The sequence below is a fragment of the Prosopis cineraria genome, unplaced genomic scaffold, assembly GCF_029017545.1.
Source record: "Prosopis cineraria cultivar Desert tree isolate PC_DT_omini unplaced genomic scaffold, ASM2901754v1 PC1, whole genome shotgun sequence".
Classification (NCBI taxonomy): Eukaryota; Viridiplantae; Streptophyta; class Magnoliopsida; order Fabales; family Fabaceae; genus Prosopis; species Prosopis cineraria.
The window spans coordinates 6,304,869-6,325,709 of record NW_026555332.1 but is presented as its reverse complement, the minus strand read 5'-3'; the positions used below and the strand labels follow the sequence as shown (position 1 = coordinate 6,325,709).

At 31.9% G+C, this 20,841-nt stretch overlaps 2 protein-coding genes across 2 annotated transcripts; one reads left to right on the top strand and one right to left on the bottom strand.

Moving 5' to 3' along the window:
- Nucleotides 1-446: 446 nt before the first annotated feature.
- On the bottom strand, nt 447-7,317 carry LOC129288414 (uncharacterized). Its single transcript, XM_054924966.1, has 4 exons — nt 7,172-7,317; nt 1,355-1,532; nt 1,040-1,165; nt 447-668 (listed from the first exon to the last, which is right to left on the bottom strand). The coding sequence occupies exons 1-4, from the start codon at nt 7,315-7,317 to the stop codon at nt 447-449; spliced, it is 672 nt and encodes a 223-aa protein (XP_054780941.1).
- LOC129309687 (uncharacterized) lies at nt 7,161-12,896 on the top strand. The gene is made up of 5 exons (XM_054951361.1): nt 7,161-7,696; nt 8,811-8,847; nt 11,231-11,467; nt 11,553-11,600; nt 12,248-12,896. Exons 1-5 carry the CDS (start codon nt 7,398-7,400, stop codon nt 12,662-12,664), a joined length of 1,038 nt encoding a protein of 345 aa, XP_054807336.1. The 5' UTR covers nt 7,161-7,397; the 3' UTR covers nt 12,665-12,896.
- Nucleotides 12,897-20,841: the final 7,945 nt, after the last annotated feature.

Below are 20,841 nucleotides of genomic sequence, written 5' to 3'. Positions count from 1 at the left end.
AATTTTATCTTTAAATTATAGGGCTGGAAGAACCCTAAACTTTTTTTTTTAAAATTTTACACCTTAACATTTTAAAACATCACATTGTATCCATAACTAATTGTTACAAGGACATTGACCATCAAATCATATGATAAAAAAATTATGAGCTTCGCAATATAAAAATAATGGAAGCTAACTAATAATTAATAGGGAGGATCACATGACATTTTTAAATATTGAGGGGCAAAATTATATTAAAAAAAATTTAACTTTTAATGAGCATAGAAACTTCTGAATATATAAATTAAAAGTAAAATTTAACTTTTACCATATATTGGTATCTTTTAAAATTTTTTCTATGGATTTATTAATTAGTTAATAATATAGCCTATAAAGAGCAGTGGAACCATATATTACCCGTTGAGCTTGCAAGCAATCTCTAAATCCACAAACTGTTGGGTGCTTCATAAACCTAAATGTGCACAGATTGTGAAGTGCTTCTGAAGATAAACCTTCTGATGCTGATCCACTGCCTCGAAGAACTCTGAATCTAATTCTAAAATTTGGGTCACAATCCTCTTGTTAAGCCTCATCTGCTTCCTCACCTTTGATTCTCGTGCTTGCTCCCTCTCTGATTCATTTTTGTAGAATATTGCAGATCTCTTGTGGGTATCTACACCAACATTCTGCAACATTAGAGGCCCCTAACTCATATAGCTACATTGATACACTAAAAATTTCTTAAAAACAAGCGATCCGGTAGATTTCTATTTTTGTATTTTATCTTTAGAATGGACTTACCAAGAGCTTCCTCAAAGAAACGCTCTAGTAGGAAAGACTTGTGAGAATGTTCATTTAAAGAAGCGCTATCCAGTAAATTCTTTCAAGAGAATTCTATTTCACAAGCGCTTCCATAAGGATGTTCCTTTAATGTTTTTTTTTAATAGTTGTAAAATTTCTTGAAAATAAGATTGAAAAATCCTATTAACCAGGTAGCAAGAATCACATCAATATATGTTTAAAGAGAGAATATAATAAAAGATGAGAGCAATCTTACAAGGCAGTCCTTTTTAGTAGGATCATGAATTTCCCAGAAATGATCACAAAGAGATTGGAACGTGACTTTTGTTTTGTCATATATCACTTTGACGGCTTTGGTATGACCTGTTCTTCCTTCACAAACCTGCAAATCTTGAATAAACAAAAGCACTTAACAACATGCATGCCTTTATTTATTCTGAGGATCGAAAACAGATCATAAGCTTAATTATTAGAACAGATATCATGGAGTCTGTTAAGATATTCAAGTGTGAGTATATTTAGATTGATTTTTTTTTCACACCTCTGGATAAGTGGGCTTTCATAAGGTCACTCCACAGTAACCTGTAAGAGTTCTGATCACACCCTCCACTCTCCCATATTCAGGTTCCATTTTCCATAAACTATCTGCAACAATAAGAACAAATTCATCCTGTGATCTCTCACAATTTACAGCTTTTATAAGATGAAAATTCTCAAATACACTGGATAAACATGAGTGTGTATACCTCCTGCAAAAACAACCTCAGATAGAAACTCTTAACGGAATCTGATAATTGAGCTCTGATGAGGATTCAGAAACTTGGCCAAGATCAGAATCCTGGGTGCTAGATTGAGGAAGCAACTCATACATAGTATTGATTCTGCTACGGTTATAATTCAAATTATAAAGATTGAGTTACACCGAGTTAATACTTAAAAACTGAGTTACAATTAAAGTAAATTATAAAAATTAAGGTGAATTGAGTCAAAATTTAGATATTGAACTATAAGAACTGAGTTAGATTAAGTTAAAATTTAAGAATTAAATACAAAAGTTAAAATTACAGGAATCAAATAATTATTTTCTCCCTCTCTATCTTTGTGTGTGTGTGTGTGTGTGTGTGAACAATATTGAATAGGAAGTATGAACGCTATGTTACGATTTCTCAACAAGCCGGCTTTGTATTAAATTATCAGATATGAACCTATTGAAAAGCGTTCAAACTTCAAAAGGCTTGACTAGTAGCGGTGGATCCACCATGCGTAAATTTGATTTTTGTGTGTGTGTGTGACGACGCTTGTCCTCACATTTCATTTTCTCTGATTAATTAATATGGTATGCTCATCAGTATATTAGTTAATGGAATACAAATACTTTTATCTCACATATAAGATAATTTAATAGAGAAACATAACTTTTAGTTTTTGAATTTTCCTCACTTATTCATTTAGTCATTAAACTTTTTATCTTTATAACTTAGTCTCTATAATTTCTTGATTTTGAACAATTGAGTTCCTATAATTTATTAACTCAATAAACTACAAAGATTATGTTATATTAAGTTAAAGTTTAAGGACTAAATCAACAATCAAGAGAAAGTTTAAGAACTAAAAGCTATACTATACATTCCTAATTTAAAATTAAAAGCGATCCTTTACAATATATGTGAAAAGAAAATTGATATGTAAAATATAATTTTGTGCTAGCTGAAGTGTATTTTTGTCTTCTAACTTTATAAAAGTTTTAATTTAGTCTTTTAATTTTATAAAGTATATTTTCAATGCTAATCCTAAGACTGTTAATTTTAAATGATTTTTTGTGCCAATCGTTATTAAAGAAAATTGATATATAAAATGTAATTTTGTGCTAGCTAAAGTGTATTTTTGTCTCTAACTTTATATAAAGTTTTAATTTAATCTTTTAATTTTATAAAGTATATTTTCAGTGCTAATCCTAAGACCATTAATTTCAAATGAGTATTTTTTGTGCTAATCATTATTATTTTTTAAAAAATTAATTTAATATGTTAATATTTGAAAATGTTTTATCAATATTTAAAAATTTAATGTATGAATTTGTGGTTGATGAAACCAATTTTGTTTAGAGTTAAATAGATGAAAAGATAGTTTATAAAACTAAGAGACTAAATAAAACCTTATATAAAATTAAAGGAGTAAAGGTGTATTGCTATGTGGCTTTTTTTATTACTCATATGTATCATCTTATTAGAGACAATTTTTTTTTTGAAACATAATCGAGTATTAAAGTGGGCACCCCTTCAAGCAAAGATTCAAATCTTGGTTCACCATGTTGTGAGAGACTAGTCCTTTTTAATAGAGCCAATCCCTGTTGGTTCTCATTATGTGGTTCATATGTATTCATACTTTGTTTTTAAATTATTTTGGTTTATTAATCAGTACTATTGATCTTTTTTGGTTTATTAATCAGTACTATTATTTTGGTTTATTTTGGTTCTCATTTCTTTGTGAGACATACCTTTCGCAAAGAATTTAATTATATAGTTGCATAACTAAAACTTAAAACTTTAAGTTGGATCAGTTCCCTTATTAATTGATTCAAATTCCCTATGAAGTATTTAGTGAATTGACCTCTATGATTGATGATTATTTGATTATCAATATTTGGAATTATCATTCAAATTAAATGAAATGATCATTTATATTTCAAATTACATTTTTATTATGTAAAGAATGAAGTTGTTCTAAGGCTGTTCCTACAAATGATATGCACATTGCTCTAGTGTGCCTCTTTGTCCGATATGTTTCAATGATCCCGAATCTGTTGGCATCATTTATTTTTCTTCTGCCCATAGGTCAGATGCATACGGTTTGGATGTCAATTATTTCTCAGAATTGATAGATTCAATATCACTTCCTTTGAAGCATATGGTTTTCAGATGTGTTGCCTGATAAATTTGATGTTGTTAGTATGGCTTGTATGGTTAATATGGATTGGTAGGAACGAAATGAAGTTGTTTTTAACCATAAAATTCCTGATCATGTAATAGAGCATTGTGAATGGCCATTAATTCTGCTCTGTTAACACATTCAGAAAGCTCTGTTATTAACAGAGCTCATCAGCTTACTCTTACAGATGTTGTAGAAACTAATAACGCTGATCTTTTTTGTATGTTTACAATCTACTTCTACTAAGAGTTGTGAGTGGCAAGGATATCATTATTTTCTTCAAGATATCTTAGAGTTGGCTGCATGACTGCATCACGTGCTGGTCTCTCCTTTTCTTTCACAAAAAACAAAGGTAATTTTGCTGCTGATTATATAGTAGTGTCTGTTAGGAAGAGAACACTCTTGGAAGTTGTTGAACGCGATCTCTTAATTAATAATATTCCTAAAAGTTTGATAAATGATAGAGCACAGTGACATTTTGTAATTTATGTAGCCGACCCCACCTAGTGGGATAAAGGCTTGTTGTTTGTCATCGTCGTTGTTGGAAAGAAAGTGAGACCTGAGTGATAGGTGGATTCACCAATACTTTCTCTTCATCTCATTTTAGCTCATGATGCTATTGATTCGAGGGATCATGAAGGCATTACTAGCTGATATATTATCTCTTTTAGCTTTCGTTTGATTGCCTTTAATCTTGCAACTTTGGCTTCAACTTTCCATGTTTCATTCTTGCTTTGGCTTGTTTGAGGAATTTGTCACGACCCTCCCTAAAGAGCTAAATTAGTAGAATGATCATAGCAAAGATAGTTTGAGGAATTTATAATTAAATAATACTCACGTCACAGTTGCACTAAAAATGATCATAGCAAACATAGTTTTAAATGTAGAATAATTGGATTGAAAATGTGAAGTGTTAAATTAATAGTAGGAAAATTAGAAAAAACCTTAAAACTTATAAATTCTGGCCAAAAAAATTAAAAAGTTTTTAACGTTATTCATATTAAATAAAGGTGGAACTGGAACATTAGAAGAGCCAAGCATGGAAGTGCCAAAGTGATGAAAGTGACAAGTTTAGGGACTTAGAGCCGGTTTGTTTACCATTCTTAAAAGCTGTTTTTTATTTTAATATTTTTAAAAAAAAAAAACCTTGTTTGGTTAATGATTTTTTAATTTTTGTTTTGAAAATAGTTTTTAATTTTTTGTTTTTAAACACAAGAAAACCAAAACAATTTTTAGCTGTTTCCATTCCTATTTCTTTTTAGTTTTATAGAGAAAAGTGGGAAATAAGAAAACAATTTTTAGCTGTTTCTGTTCCTATTTCTTTTTAGTTTTATAGAGAAAAAAATGAGAAATAAGAAATGAGAATTGTTCTCGTTAATGGCAAACGTTATATTTTTGTCTCAATAAAAAGAGAATCACTCATCTCATAAATTTTTGAATTACTATTATCAAACAAGTTTTTTTTTATTTGTTCTCAAAAACAGTTTTTAAATTGTTTTATAAAACAAATTTTGAAAACAAAAAATGAAAACAACAACCAAACAAGCCCTTCAATATTGGTCCCTATTTTTGTATATGGCGAAAGATTTTTGTTTTGATCAAGGTTACTGGAGGTGTCCCTTCTATCTTGGTTGGGGCAAATTTCGTTGGAACGATGACATTTTAATCTTTTTATATTTTTAATATTAATATTAAATAAAAATAATATCTCAATTCTATAAACATGTCAAACATATTTTTAAACCTCATTTTTACCTGCATTAATGACTTATAAAGGGAAGGAAGGAATAGAAGTGATTAATTAATTATAATTAATACAGTATTGACTTTTAATTTATAATCATTTTTACACATTTAATAATGTACCCCTTCCACCTTTATATATAAGAGATTTTTTAAATTTTTTTGTCCCTAAATATACTCCCTCTATTTCTATCTGTAAAAGGAAAAAAAAACTATATTTCACTGTTTAAGAAAATATATTAACTATATTAATTGTGTTTGAAAATAAAAGAATTAAATTATAATACCTTTATTAGTTGTGTTAATCAAACCTTTATTAATTATTTTTTATGATTATGAATGATAAAATTATGAGGGATAATTTAAAAAGTTTACAATAAATGCTTATTAAAAATATAATTTTGCTTACATAAAAAATAAGCTAAAAATGATAGTTTCTTCTATAAATAAAAACAGAGAGAGTAAGATGCTGTTAGCATAATTTTTTTAATGAATGAACCACTATACACTTATTAAATTTGAAAAAGTAAAAGATAAAGGGGATTTTGTACACATAACTCATATCACAAGACTAAGTAAAAAAAAATAGCCTATCCTTTGTTAAATTTTAACAATGGCCTTTTAATATTTAGTTTATAATTAATTTACAAAACTGCCCTTTTAATATATATTTTTTGCAAAATACCAAAAGATTCAAAACAAGAAATCTCTAGAACAAGAGAGATGAATGCGAGAAAAAAGACGGAACTGGACGTGAGAGAGACGAACGCGAGACAGCATAGCAATGTAAGCAAGCCACAGTCATGACCGTGAAAGACAAATGTGAGGTAAGAGACATTGACGATACTCAATAGAACAGAGCATGTCAGCAGGAAAATGGATCTATAGATTCATGATTTTTTATTTTATTAGTTTAGATATTTGACTCTTTGTGATAAACTAAATGTCTAAAAAATTTTGTGGATTGTGTTTGATTCGTTTTGGATAAATGATTATGTGTTTTATATGTTACTGATTTGCGATATTACATTATTGATATATTGCTGTATATCATTGATTTACTATCGTATATCAATAAAACTAGACAATTAGACATAAACCTGTTTATCATTGATACACACACACATCAATGATATAGTATCGCAGATTAATAACATAAAAAATATATAATCATTTGCCCAAAATAAATCAACACAATCTACAAAAAATTTGATGTTATCGAAACATGTGAAGATGGTGAAAATCTTATGATAGATGTAGATTTTAACCCAGTCTTCTGTTTCCAGAAATAAAAATTCCTCTTCAATATCTAATGTCCTCTTCATAATGTTCTTAAAAAAAATAGAGAGGGATAAAGAAGAAAAACTCTACAATAAAGAAAGGCATCGGCAATTTTATAATCAGAGAAAAAAGGAATGATTCACAAAAAATAAAGAAAAGATCCAGTCAGTTAAAGATTAATTATAATAGATATATTATATTTTAATAATAAATTTAATCTGGGAATAAAAAAGTAAAATTAATTTAATTGATTTTATTTTATGAATGAGTCATTTAAATAATTAATTTTTATTAATTTACGTAATTCCATTAAAAACAGCTATTATACAGTGACGGAGGGGGTTTAACTGCCTTTTTTCCCCGGCTAGAGTGTGGTAGTTAATTTGGTATTGTTATGTCTGCAAGACTACAATAACCGCACAAAATTTAAAGTCACCGTCCCTCACTCGACAACTGCGCAATGTCGCATTGAGAAGTCTCACTCCCAATGAAATCAGAGCCTTCAACGTTTAAAAAGTTGATTGATGCATTTGGCCCCCACCTTCCTTGCAACCACCCACGCGCCGCCTTGTGCTCCTCCATGCCTGTTCATCTTCTGCAACTGAAAGATCACAAGAAGTTCCTGCCTTTATGAATTCTGGGCCTTTGGATTATAAGAAGACATGGGCGGAGTCACCTCTTCAATCGCCGCCAAATTCGCCTTCTTCCCCCCAAACCCACCTTCCTACACTTTGATCTCCGACCAAGCTGGTCGATTTTCTATTCCTGAGGTTCCCATGAAGGACAACGTTGATGTTCTTAAGCTTCGGACTCGGCGAGGCAACGATATCGCTGCTGTTTATGTCAAGCATCACAAGGCGACAGGTACTATGCTTTACTCACATGGCAATGCTGCTGATTTGGGTCAGATGTTTGAGCTCTTCGTCGAATTGAGCAGAAGACTTCGCCTCAATGTTATGGGGTATGATAATCATAGCTCTTTCTTCTTTGCTATTATCTGTTATTTTTCAACCTTTAAAACTGACCTTAACATTGTTTGGAAATGTTCTTGGATGCATACATATTTCTGGGAGTTGCGTAGATTGATTAGTAATACTCGTAAAAAAGTGAACGATTCTTATTTGTTCAATCATTAATTTCCTTTTTAGTTTATTAAAGATCGTTTTATGCTGTAATGGGCATATGCAACAGTTTGTCCTATAATTTAGCTCTAATTGAGTGCTCCTCGTGTTTATAGTACAACTGCCTTTTCTTTTGTTTTTCCCCCCTCTTGGTCCATACTCTTGTCTTTAAAGGCCCTTGTACTCCGAGAAGTACTTTCAAGAACAGGAAGGTTCCTAACATCTATAGAAAACTGCAAATGATGGAAATGCCATTTTCATAAGTCTTCTGAATCGATTTGTTAATTAGGGTTTATGATTGAGTTTCGGCTTTTTGGTATTTGGGGCCTAGATTTATTTTAGTCCCTCTTTTGCTTATAAATGGGCAACCAGCCACTGTTTTTGGAGTTTTATTTTGGCTGTCCCATTTTATTTAAAACACAAACACGCACGCGCACGCGCAACGTGTGTCATGTTCTTATTACATAATAAATTGATTCAAAGCCTTGTTTATCATTGCATTCTTCTGCTCATTACAATTCCCGTTCCTCATTCAACATTTGAAATTTTAAAACCAAAGACACCACCATTTTTGAATTGACCTCACCTGTCCTGGTTCAGTATTGTTGTCTTCCAGCAAGGCTAGGAATCCAGAGGAGAATCGAAAGTGTGATAACCTGTTTTGGACTTCTCATTTAGTGCCCACCTCAACATTTGACAACCTTGTGAACAGTTTAGAAATCTGCTTTAAAGCCGCCTCAAAACTGTGTTTGTCTTGACTTTCTTTAAGTAGAATATTTTAAATGAAATTCTTTAGTTTTATTCATGTTAAAATATGTATGGGAATGATTTAGTTATAATGAAGTGTTGTATTTTCAATATTTCTGTGTTTTCTAAATGGCTTTTTCTGGCACAATGTTTTTCTGTTCCCTGAGATTATATAATAACTATCTTTTATATTGTTCTTTGCTGCAGTTATGATTACTCTGGTTATGGACGATCAACAGGAAAGGTCAGTTGCCTGTCTTTTGAATTCTTCTTTACTTCTTTACACAGAGTTATGAGTTATCTTCATGTCATTGTATTTAAAATGGCCAAAATATTCTTTTGCATTTCTTGCCAAAGATACAAGTGATATATTAGGACATGAAAGGAGGAGAGGATCTCTGGGGCCTAGGTACTGCTATGAAGAAGGGTATTATTAACCCAAATCACGCTTTCTGCAGTTTGTTGAATTAGCAATCCTGAGTACCCAACCTGGCAAACAGGGAAGATACAAGTATTTTTATCCCATGGCCAGAAGCTTGGTTTCTTCTCTGCATTTATAACCCATGGTCTTTTATAGGCATAGTCCATTTTCAACCCATGGCTAGGGTTGAATAACTGAAAATCATTTTGGTCCTTTTCTTCTGCTGTAGCTCCATCCTCATCAGACTCATATATTGGAAAGAATCTGAGGATGGAAGAAAATACTGATTGGTTTTGCTTTGAGTGTAAATATCATTTGAGAGACTGCTCAATGCAAAGTGGTTTGTCATCAATCAAGGCCTGTTGTTACATTTAGAGATTATCACCTAAGATGAGAGATGTGGCAGATGGCAAACATCTGGGGATGTACAATGCAGAGTTGAACTGCAAAAGTGAAGAGAGATGGCATGCCGTGCCCCCTAGGGAGCCCTAGGTATCAGAGCGATGAGATTGTTAGCTTTATCTTTCATCATGTTAACTTAAGCTAAATTGTTATTAGGGTTTTTATTATGATTTTTCTTTTGTTTCATCTTTTCTTTCTCATTGCATCTTATCTTCACTGAAAAGGCAAGTCCTTGTGCGCATTTAGGTTTTGATTTGATGTTTCTAATTTAGCCATTAGCATTAATATTGGGAACAACAACAACAACAACAAGAACAAGCCTTATCAGGAAATAGGATTTAAATTTAATAGACATTAAATTTAATGGACAATATTTTGGTTTATTTAATATTCTTGTAATCAAGTAGAGTTTTTATTTGGTTTGCTACCAAATATTGACATGGTATTTCATATCCTAAAAAACCTAGGGTGCTTTAAGGTTTGCTTATTAAGATTTGGTTAGTAGTTTTCAGTGATTACCAATTTTCCTTTGTTTCTTTTCTTACCTGCCTTTTATTCTCATATTTTATCTCCAATGTCTGACCTCTACACTACATCACTGGCCCATTCTGCAGAAAATATAACTGCTGCCAAAAGCACATGAAACCACCTTGAGAATTTCTGTAGGACTTTCTTAGAAAAGCTGACTTTGGGTTGTATTTGATGATTGCCATACCATCCTGTATGATTATACCATATGGTCTCGGTTCTTTTTTCTTACTATTATTTGACAGCAAACTTTCTAACGTGGTTTTGTTTAGGTTCAATGTTTTGCTGAAATGGTAAGGAAAGGAAAATTTTATCACAGCATGACCCGTGAAACTTGATAACTTGTTTTAAAGTCAAATGCTGGCATTTATTGTGCAGCTTTGAACCTTTTGTCCGGACTCAGGACGATCAAATGGGAATTAATTTAACTTTGGCTATCACACAATTTTTTTCCTGAAATTGTTTATTAAACCTTACTTTAGGAGTAAAAAAAGCAATTGTCCAAAGGTCAGTCATTAGTCCTGCTTCAGTTAACCACTCGTGAGTCATCTCAGATTGATCCCCATCACAAGCAGGCTGGCACTAACTGGTAGAGGCCGCTGCTGCCATCTTGGCTTGGGTTATTTAACTCACTCTCGCTAGAATTCCTTTTGATGTTATGTTGTTCTCTATTCCTTTAAGCCTATATTGTTCTGTTGGTGAGCGAGCTTCTCTGGAAACAGGATGCCCCAGTCATTTTAGTGAGTCTGACTGTTCCTGGTGGTTGTCAACAATGCCCAACATCAATTTTCCAAGAATTATAAATCTTTGTGCTTTTTTCCTTCCATCTTGGAGCGAATGGAAACACATGCATCAAAGTATGTAAAACTTTTAGAAATACTGTGGAAGTATTCTTGCTCTTTTGCAATTTGGATTGAGTTCCTTAAGTTTGGAGTATGTGGCAGCATCGTACTTCTTTCCTCTGGTTGTTTTTCCATCATCAACTGGAGAATTGTCATATGAATTTTCTATTGTTTGACTTTCATTGACAGTTATAATTTGCTATAGCAACAGTTTCAATATTTATAGCTTCACATGGAATTGAATATGAAAAGAAGAAAAAATATTTTATGCGTTTAAATGATTTCATGGAAAATCTGGATTTTGTGGACTGATTACTTTGTTTATCTGATGGACTATGAACAATGTTTGCCATTAATGTATTTTTATTATTGGATCTGTAGCTCCATTCTTTCGTGTGACTGAACAAACACCGCTTTTTTCTCTGTTGAAACAGCCAACTGAATCGAATACATATGCAGATATTGATGCTGCATATAAATGCCTAAAAGATCAATATGGGGTGAAAGATGATCGATTAATACTGTATGGTCAATCTGTTGGCAGTGGGCCCACACTTGATCTTGCTTCACGAGTACCAGAATTGAGAGGTGTTGTGTTGCACAGTCCAATTTTATCTGGGATGAGAGTGCTGTATCCTTTAAAACGGACATACTGGTTTGATATTTACAAGGTAGAGTTTTTATTGCTGATTTGAATTAATTTGTTTCCTTCCTCACATAGGAACTCATGTGGTTTCTTTTCTTTTCATTATCCAGAACATTGATAAAATATGCTTGGTGAACTGTCCTGTTTTGGTTATTCATGTAAGTGACTCTTCCCTCTCAAAATGTGCGCATTCTGGTGTTCTTTTAAGAAAGCAAGAATGGTTAATCCTATTTTAGTCTTAGTAGATAGGTCAACTTTAATGTTATGTTTAGATTAATGGGAATTTGTTTAAATTTGGGCCTAATTCTTTATTTGGATGCATAAAATTCTATGGATCTGGATTTGACCCAAATCCATTCTTTATTATAATTCTTTAATAATTTCAAATTCACTCTACACACTAGTTGTTTGAAAATTCATCCACTCCGACCCCCCCTCTCTCTTCACTAATAGTGCCTTTGTTACTCTTGCCTCTTCTCTCATTCCTCATCCTTGTTTCTCACCAATTGAAAAGTAAAGTTCGTTATTCCCGATCTTCTGTTTTCACTTTGAATCTCAACTTGTCTCTCTTCTTCCCTTGATTTTTTTTCCACTATTAATACAAAACGATTTTAAATATATGAATTTTAAATGAGAGCTTTTAAATATGAGATTTCAAATATAAAATTCAAATCTAAATCCACCAACCAAGAAGCTACCTAAATTTGTTAGAATCAAATTTGAAGGTTCAAATTTTTGTTAGAAACCAATAGGCTTTCCTCTCTCTCCCTCCCTCCCTCTCACCTCGTTGCTCATCAATGCACAGGGGACATCAGATGAAGTTGTGCATTGGTCCCATGGAAAGAAGCTTTGGGAGCTTTGCAAGGTAAAGTATGAACCTTTATGGGTAAAAGGTGGTGGCCATTGTAATCTTGAGCTTTACCCAGAATTCATTAAACATCTCAAGAAATTTGTACACTCAATTGCCAAATCTAAAGCTAAAGCTAAAGCTTCTAGCAAGGATGGTTCTGTAGAAATTGATATTCATGGCAAAGCAAACAAAGAAGAATCTGAGAGTGGAACTTCTGATGCATCTGTATTGGGTTCAGTACTTCCAGAAGCTTCTAGAAACAGTTTAGATAGTCGCCTAGACAAGTCTAGAAAATCAAACAAACCTGAAAAGTCTAGGATGAGCACTGACATTGTTGATAGGTTTAGGAGAAGAAAGGGATTAGTTTGGTAGTTTCTTACTAAAACTTCACCCACAGCAACTAATCTGCTAGTATCATCTAATTGACAGTGGATTTAATCTCATGTTTACGCGGTCATACATTCTGAGAGACAATGTCAAATAAAAACATGATTATGTCTAAGACTCTTATCCACTCCCTGCATATTTTATTTCCATTTTTTTAACCTCTTTCTAAATGTACCATGTGTATTGATTTTTATGAAAATAGAAATTTTGGATTGTACTTGCCAAGTACTCGTTATGAACATTAGGTTAGGAATTCAGGTGCATGGGTGTTAAAATTATTTGGAGTAATGATTTGTAAAATCAACAGATTGACCTCAAATGCAACCCCATTTATATATCATTTTTTTATAAATGTTTTTTTAAAAAAGTTTATAAGTACAAAAGTCAATTCTGTTACTTTTTGGGGTCAAATACAAAAACCAATTCATTCTGGGCAAAATTATAATCGAGCGGTGTACTTTTTATAAGAAAGAAAATGATTATTAAAAAAAATAGATATAATTCCTAAGTAAGAAAATCAATTGCTATTAAGTCCTGCAAAGGTCACCAAATTTGTGTAAGAACAAATCAGATAAGTTGCGAATTTTTAAGTTTGGCTCCTAAATATTGTAGGAGGATTTGTAAAAATTTTTCCCAATTATATGATTTAAAGTTCAATTTAGATTTTTTAAGAGTTCCCGTATGAGTCAAATCTAAATTGTACAACTTATTTTGTGTTTTTGTACACATTTTCTAGAAAATCTATTGATGATAGGTCATAAATAATTAATTTCTTTACCTCACCTCTCAAAAAGGTTGACCATTGAGATTATCGTCAGATGTATGTTCTCGTGTGTGTATTGATAATAACCTGGACATATATTCAGGCACATATGAATCATTATATAAGAATAATATAACTTGTTCATGACATGCAACAGATATTGTTAACTAAGTACACTCTCCAATCCTAAATGTATAAGCTAGTTGAAAAGTTTGTTTTGATTATAAATACAATATTTGAATCTTCTTTATCCTCTTTATTTTTTATTATTTTTCAAATTACCCCTATAGTTAGATTATTGCGAAGTTGAATTACCATCATACAGCTTGTGACTCTTTCAATTGGGGTTTTTTTTTAAAAAAAAAAATCAGAACACATTTTTACAAAAAGGTAATGTATGTAGTTTTTTTAATCTATGTGAACTAATTAACTAGCTCTTATATTTAAAATTGAGAGAAGTAAAATGTTTATGCGTGACATGCCAGTCGACACATTTAAAGGTAAAAATCAAATTTGAGTAGCATACACATAAAGTTACGTACAATTGAATGGATTACATGAATATATATACATTATATCAGCATTTTTTCCTATGGTTACCCCTTGGTACAGGAGCCCTCCAAGATGTTTATTTTCTGAGTGTAAGGAAGCTCACAAAACAGGAGAAGAAAATTGTTTATGTTAGTAAAGATACTGATGGCAAAATGAGAGAGAAAATGAAGGAGGAAATCAATTCCACGGACCTACCCAAGAAACCCAATTCCTTGAGATTTAAATTGTTGGAATATTAGTTGTTAATCATGATTAGTTGTTAGTTAATAATGGTTAGTTGTTAACTTAAGTCTATAAATATGGTTAAAGGCTAGGGATTTTGGATAGGGAGGTATTTTGTGTTCCCTCACCTTACCTCACTCCATATGGGGATTAGTTCTCATTGCGTTTAACTAAGGGATGAATTATGTGTGTGGCTTTAAATCCTTCAAGTGAAGGATTTTGATGATGTAATGTTGTGTCATGTTCATTCACAATAGTGAATGAACAATCTTCTTCTCTCTACTCAACTCTTTGTAATCTTAACATGAAGGAATTTACTTTCCTAAAGAACTTGGATGCAAACCAAAGGCACAAGTTTATGTGTTTCACTTTCACACTTCTCTTACTCTAGTTCTTTACTACCAAACGGGGTCATTATTGTTAGATACTTAAAAAGAGATCTACTAATGGAATGCATGGTTATCATCATTGATATAGGAATTTGGTAGAATTTTTTAGATGATCTATGTGGGTCTTTGTTGTTCTGTTGTTGAAATGTTTTCCCTTGGCAGCTTTTAGCTTCCATAATCAAGGGTCGCTAACTACAATTTTCCCTAAACTTCCTCCCTTTTTATGTCGTTTATCCGAAATGCTTCGGTTATTATTTTTACTAAAACTCTAAAAGTAACCACCTTTTTCTTAACAGAAACATGAGTTGGGTTAGGCAGAAATAAAATTAGGTTTATTAGCCTAAATAAAAATAAATATGGTATTTAAAGAGATGCTATTGAATTAGACTTTTTCAATATTTGCGAATAGCCTCTTCATTTAATGACACCCCACATTCCTTGGAGGAAGAAGGTTGTGACTGTGGTCTTTATGCCTCATGCGATGAAGGAATAAATAGGTGTGTCGATGTGTTGAGTATATGTTTTATTATTATCTTTCCCTTTAAGTAAGGGTAGGTACATAAACGTATGGGTATTTGTAATTTATTTAAAAACAAGTAGGATTTAGATACTTAACCATACATATATATATATATATATATATAATCAAGATAAATAATATATTAATAATATTAATAACAAGAATTTGTTATAGAAGAGATAATCAATACATAAGGCTAAATATATAAGTTTTTTTTTTAAAGAAAGAGTTCTTCAATATTCAAGTTTTGCATTTTTAATCTTTCAAACTTTAGTTTAAAAAAAAAAACTGTGCAAGAATAGTATTTTTTTTTTATTTTCGCCATTCAACGTTATTTTAACTATTGATCAAAATAGCTTGGTCTATCCAGTTAAACTAATTTAGTATTTGAATTGGGTTAACTCGGTCAATTTTAAGAGAATTAGATTTGACCCGAAAATCAGAGTGGGTCAACCCGAGGTCAAAGACAACAAAAAATTTAAGCTAAGTCACTCAAATTCGTGATTTATATTCTCTAATGTCTAGTTCTCTTTTATCTTCTCTTTTCTAATATTTAATATTTCCTCCACAGGCTAGGCTCAATTTATGACCTCTCTTCTAACCTTTGCCTCCAACTCTAGTGATCCAGCCTTTGACATTGATATTGAAAACTTGTGAGTTTTGACAGCTTGCCTCCGGTTCCAGCATTTTGCTTCGAGATTGTGAACTTGTGCCAACATACCTCTACCTCTAGCTCTAGTAATCTAGGCATTTAGCTTTTGACATCAAAATCTCAAGCATTATTGACAAATTAATGTTTTGGTTATATATTTGTGTGTATAAATTTTTTTATTTTATTTTTATGTCACCAGTTCAACTGTCAATCTAACTAGTAAAACCATAAAAACCGTGACATGTTGCTCTTTCTAGTTCGACGTCTGGTTCGAGGTTTCAAAACACTGGTCTAAAATTAAATGTAGTTCAAAATTATATATATGATTTTCAATTTTTGAACCTTTTCACTAAAATTTTGCTGGAGAGGTATTATTAAAGCTGTCAATAAGAGCTGTTCTAATCTTTAATTTATAAGTTTGACTCATAAGGGCTGAAGCTCATAAGTCCTCTTGTCTTATAATTAGCACTTTTTTCAAACTCAGCCTTTATTAATAGGGTTTAAGGCCAAGCTTGATAGCCTACATAATTTTTTTAAAAAAAAAATTCTAACTATAATAATACAACGTATATGTAAATTTTTACAAAATTCCTAAAGAAATATTGCAAGATAATTGATTCTCACTGTATTGATTTTTTTACTGGGGGTTAAATGGAGATAGGAAAAGGATGCATTTAACACACAGGAATTGCTTATTCAAACCTATCTCTGAAGGGGGTTTAGGAATTATATCTATTCATGATATCAACGTTTCCCTCCTCGCCAAACAAATTTGGCGCTTAATTGATGCTAAGGAAGATTCTTTAGTGGCAAATACTCTCAAAAGTCAAATACATTGATTTTTCAAAGCCTGAGATTGTCAAAAAGCCTTACAATTCTCCATGGTACTGGAAAGGTAAATGGGAATGTGCTGATATGATTGTTCCTAAATTGTTGGTAGAGGAAATAGAATTGATATTTCAATCCCTTTTTGGTGGCCCATGAAAGAACAAATTTCTCATATCCCAATCTCTCATGTCTCTGATCTCACAACCCATACCCATAATCCCTAGACACCTTTTCAGTGGAATGAATCTTTGGTGAATCAATTATGATCCAATCATAGGATCAACCATCTTAAATCAACCAATTCTGGTTTGTGAATTTGAAGACAATTTTTTGGGATGGAAATAGGAGTGGTGCTTACACTGTGAAAGATGGTTATCTTCCTCGAGCTAACTCATCAATGAATTCTCTAAATCATAAGACTGTCTTCTGGAAAGATTTGTGGAAATTACAAATCCCTTGTAAACATATTCTCCTTGTTTGGAAAATTCTTAATGATTGCATGCCTACAGGGGAGACTTTAAGAAGACATCATCTTAACTCAAATATTCTGTCCTTTTAGATGTGATCAAGAGGAATCATCCTCTCATCTATTCTTCTCTTGCAATCAAACATGATTGTTGTGGTTTGTTGCCTTTGGCATCAGGACTGACAATATCACCATGGAAATTATCAAGACTGGCTCCTTGATTCTCTAAACAAGTTTACGAAGGATGATAATATCCAATGGATTAGTAATATTACCACTATGACTAGTATGATTTGGTGGAGGAGAAATCAGATCACTCATCATGGAAATAGATTTGATCCTTTCCAGACAATCATGCAAGTGACAAGCTTGAATCTATACTTGGATACTATCTTCAAACTGGACAGGAAATTGCTGATGAAGCCCCCATGTCAAAAAAAAGGTGCCCGAATATAATCTAATACATGGAGGCTCATATCCTTGATCATAACTCACTAAACACTATTAAAAAGATGATCAAAGGGTGATTAAGAGCTACTTAGTTGAAAGCCTCAATATTTAGAGTCACTAAAAGCTTTTTGAATTAACTCTTACATATGTGTCACTCTAGGGTTTTTTTTCTTTGACCATTTAATCTTCATTTAAATCTTTGCTTCATCTACAATTATACACACAAAAATGATTAAAGTATCTATGCAAAATTTTAAATCAAAATTTAAAGTCAATTATAACATACAATACCATTTTCAAGTTCTTAAATTATAAAACATGACAACTTAGTATATTGTCTTTGTCTTAGAATATTCTATTACTTATGTTTTTTAATATCTTTTTGCAACTTAAAATGAATTTGAATCTCAAACTTATTATATTAATCTTAGGAAGACAAAAGACAGAAACTAAGTTAATGTCCTACAAATGCCTAAAAATTGTCAAAATGATCAAAATACTTTTAGATTAAGAGTGAACCCTAATTAATTTTAAAGACTTAAAAATATCTGAGTATGCAAGAATTAAGTTTTTAAGTATGTAATGATACAAGAATATCATCTTAAAATGTATGTAAATAATATAATATGTCTGCAATGCAAAAATGGAAGATTTGGGTTAGAAAAAGGACAAGGGGCAGAATTAAATTTTGGGAAATTTCCTTTACCTTTGGAAACGATCTCATCGTCTCAATTTCCAAGCAGGCTTATTTGGGTCCGTGACGCCCTTTTCTGGCTTCATAATTATCTTTCAGCTCAGAATCTAGGGCCTCGTCATGTGGGGATCATCTTCAACGAGAAAAATCCCAAGCCTTTCATCAGTCTTCTGGAGATTGATCCGTGTTGGGTCAACGACACTATGCTAGCAGATGCCGGCAACTTGCTCGCACATTTTCATCAATTTCTTTTAATTTTCTTACTTGTTTCCTAATATGTGTGACTTTCAGATGTTGGACCCACTCTCTAAAGTGGTTTGTCCTTTTGTGCTTTTTTTCTTTTTACGTTATTAATATATGAATGCTTATATTTCAAAAAAAAATTGTGAATTATAAAGTGTCTTAATTAAATATTTAAAATGCAAGTATTTTTTTTAATTTTTATTATTATCAATCTTCATTTCAAAATAAAACATTAGACTCTTCAAGTGCTATGTCAGCAATCCCATCATCACCTAAAATAAATATTTAACAAATTATATTATTCTTATATAGTAATTCAAAATTTTAAGTAAATTATATAGATAAAGTTACATAAAAAAATTATAAAAGTTTAAGGGCTAGCCTAAGCTTGTTTTTGCAAGGTTTATAAGGGCAGGGTTTAGAAACTCTTTATGCCAAAATCTCCTATTTTTTCAAACCCCTCCTAAAAATTATATGACTCTATTATGTATAGACAATTATTTTTTTTAAAACGAATGATTAATCATTAGGTTTATATAATTTTAATTCAATTACAAGTTAGTCTCTGAATTTTTAACTTGTTATAACTTGATCATTATAATTTAATTCGATTGTTACTCAATCCCTGACTTGGTATAACTTAGTCCTTATAATTTTAATTATAAAATATATGGAGTAAAATTATTTGTTAAAACTTAAAGATATACTCCCTTCAATCCTATTTATAAGATACTTTTTAAAAATAATTTTTTATTTTAAAATATAGGATACCTTGTAATAATTAATTCACTTTTTTTTAATTTTACCCTTTTGGATTAGTGTGAAGGTATTTAATGTAATTATATGTTATTGAAAATAAATAATAAAAATAAAAGTACCTCTCACTTTTTTATGATATTAAGAGAAAATTTTTTAAAATATGTAAAATGATTGAAAGTGCTATATAAAAAAGACAGAAGAAATTATGTTTTAAATAATTGCTAAAATTATAAATTTGTGTTGTAATGAATTAAAATTTAATGATTGAATTGTCAATGAATCAAAATTAGAGACTGAGCCTGTCAGGTGCATGGAGCAAAAATTTAGGAACTGATCATTACAAGTGAATGAAAACTATCATGACTGAACGATTAATTTTTTATAATTTTTAATACAGACTGTACATAAGCTGGTCATTTTGATCAAATTTCCCAGAAATTCCAAAGCGATGAAATTTTCAATGGCCCTGTTTTCCAAATCTCAACTACCATGCGAGACGCGTCTTTCGGGCCCACGTATTTCACCCACCGTTCAGCTTCTTTTCATTACTCTCAAACCCCTCCTCCAGTGTCCATACTTCATTCCTCGACCAAATGAATCCTTCTCTTGCCCCATGTTCCCTCTTCTTCCTTCTTCTCCTAATTTTCATCGTAACCATTAGAGCCGATGATAGATCCACAAACTGCAGTAGCCGGTTCAGCTGTGGAACCGTCAACAACGTTGGATATCCATTCTGGGGAGAAAACAGAGCAGAATACTGTGGTCAGCCTGGTTTCCAACTTGCTTGCCAAGACAATACTCCAAAGCTGATCTTCAACGCTGTCACTTATCGGATTCTCAAGTTCAGCTTGAGTGATAAGAGTCTCACTGTGGCTAGGGATGATTACTGGCAAACTCTATGCCCAAATCAGTACTTAAACACTAGCTTTGATAACAACTCTTTCAAGCTTGCCGATGGGTTTCAAGACATTGCCTTGCTATATGATTGCCTCAAGAGTTTCAATTCAGCGGGTCAATTCACCACTTCATCTAAGGCAGAGTGTTCGAAGCAAAAGGTGTACTACGGGAGCTTATCTACTTACAGTATTGATCTGACAGGAATTTGCAAGGTCGTTGTTGTTCCTATAACGAGTGCCAATGTTAATTTGATATTTTCCGATGAAAAGGAAATTGAAGACGCAATAAAAGATGTTTTTGAGATAGGATGGAGTGTTAACAAGGAAGAGTGCAGCAACTGCGTCAACTCTGGGGGGCACTGCGGGTAATTAATAATAAGTTCAATTGTTTTTGCAGCAATGGGCGTCAAGGAACGTGTTATGCAGGTATGGACGTCAATTGTCTTTGAAGATGATTTAGTCATCTACTGATATATCAGCGAATAGTTGATCGTGAACTACAATTATTTTAGGACTACTCAATGGCTAAATGATCAGATGGATCACTCGATAGCGAGCGCGAACGCGCTAAAATGGGGTTGAACAGTGGGTTCCACTCATTCAACCTATTAATTTAGTGGGGGGGATACGGTTTAGAGAATCAATTTTTTAGGTAAAAAAACCTAAAAAATTGATTCTTCACAAAATTATCTAAACACCAAACATTTTGATTAATCAATTTTTGGGCC

Coding starts and splice junctions, on each gene's coding strand:
- LOC129309687 (XM_054951361.1), top strand. CDS start 7,398: ATGGGCGGAGTCACCTCTTCAATCGCCGCCAAATTCGCCTTCTTCCCC. Junction 7,697..8,810: donor CTTCGCCTCAATGTTATGGG/GTATGATAATCA, acceptor TCTTTGCTGCAG/TTATGATTACTCTGGTTATG. Junction 11,601..12,247: donor GTCCTGTTTTGGTTATTCAT/GTAAGTGACTCT, acceptor ATCAATGCACAG/GGGACATCAGATGAAGTTGT.
- LOC129288414 (XM_054924966.1), bottom strand. CDS start 7,317: ATGGAGGAGCACAAGGCGGCGCGTGGGTGGTTGCAAGGAAGGTGGGGG. Junction 1,533..7,171: donor CAGTTGTCGAGTGAGGGACG/GTGACTTTAAAT, acceptor TTGTTTTTGCAG/GAGGTATACACACTCATGTT. Junction 1,166..1,354: donor CTCTTACAGGTTACTGTGGA/GTGACCTTATGA, acceptor CAAGATTTGCAG/GTTTGTGAAGGAAGAACAGG.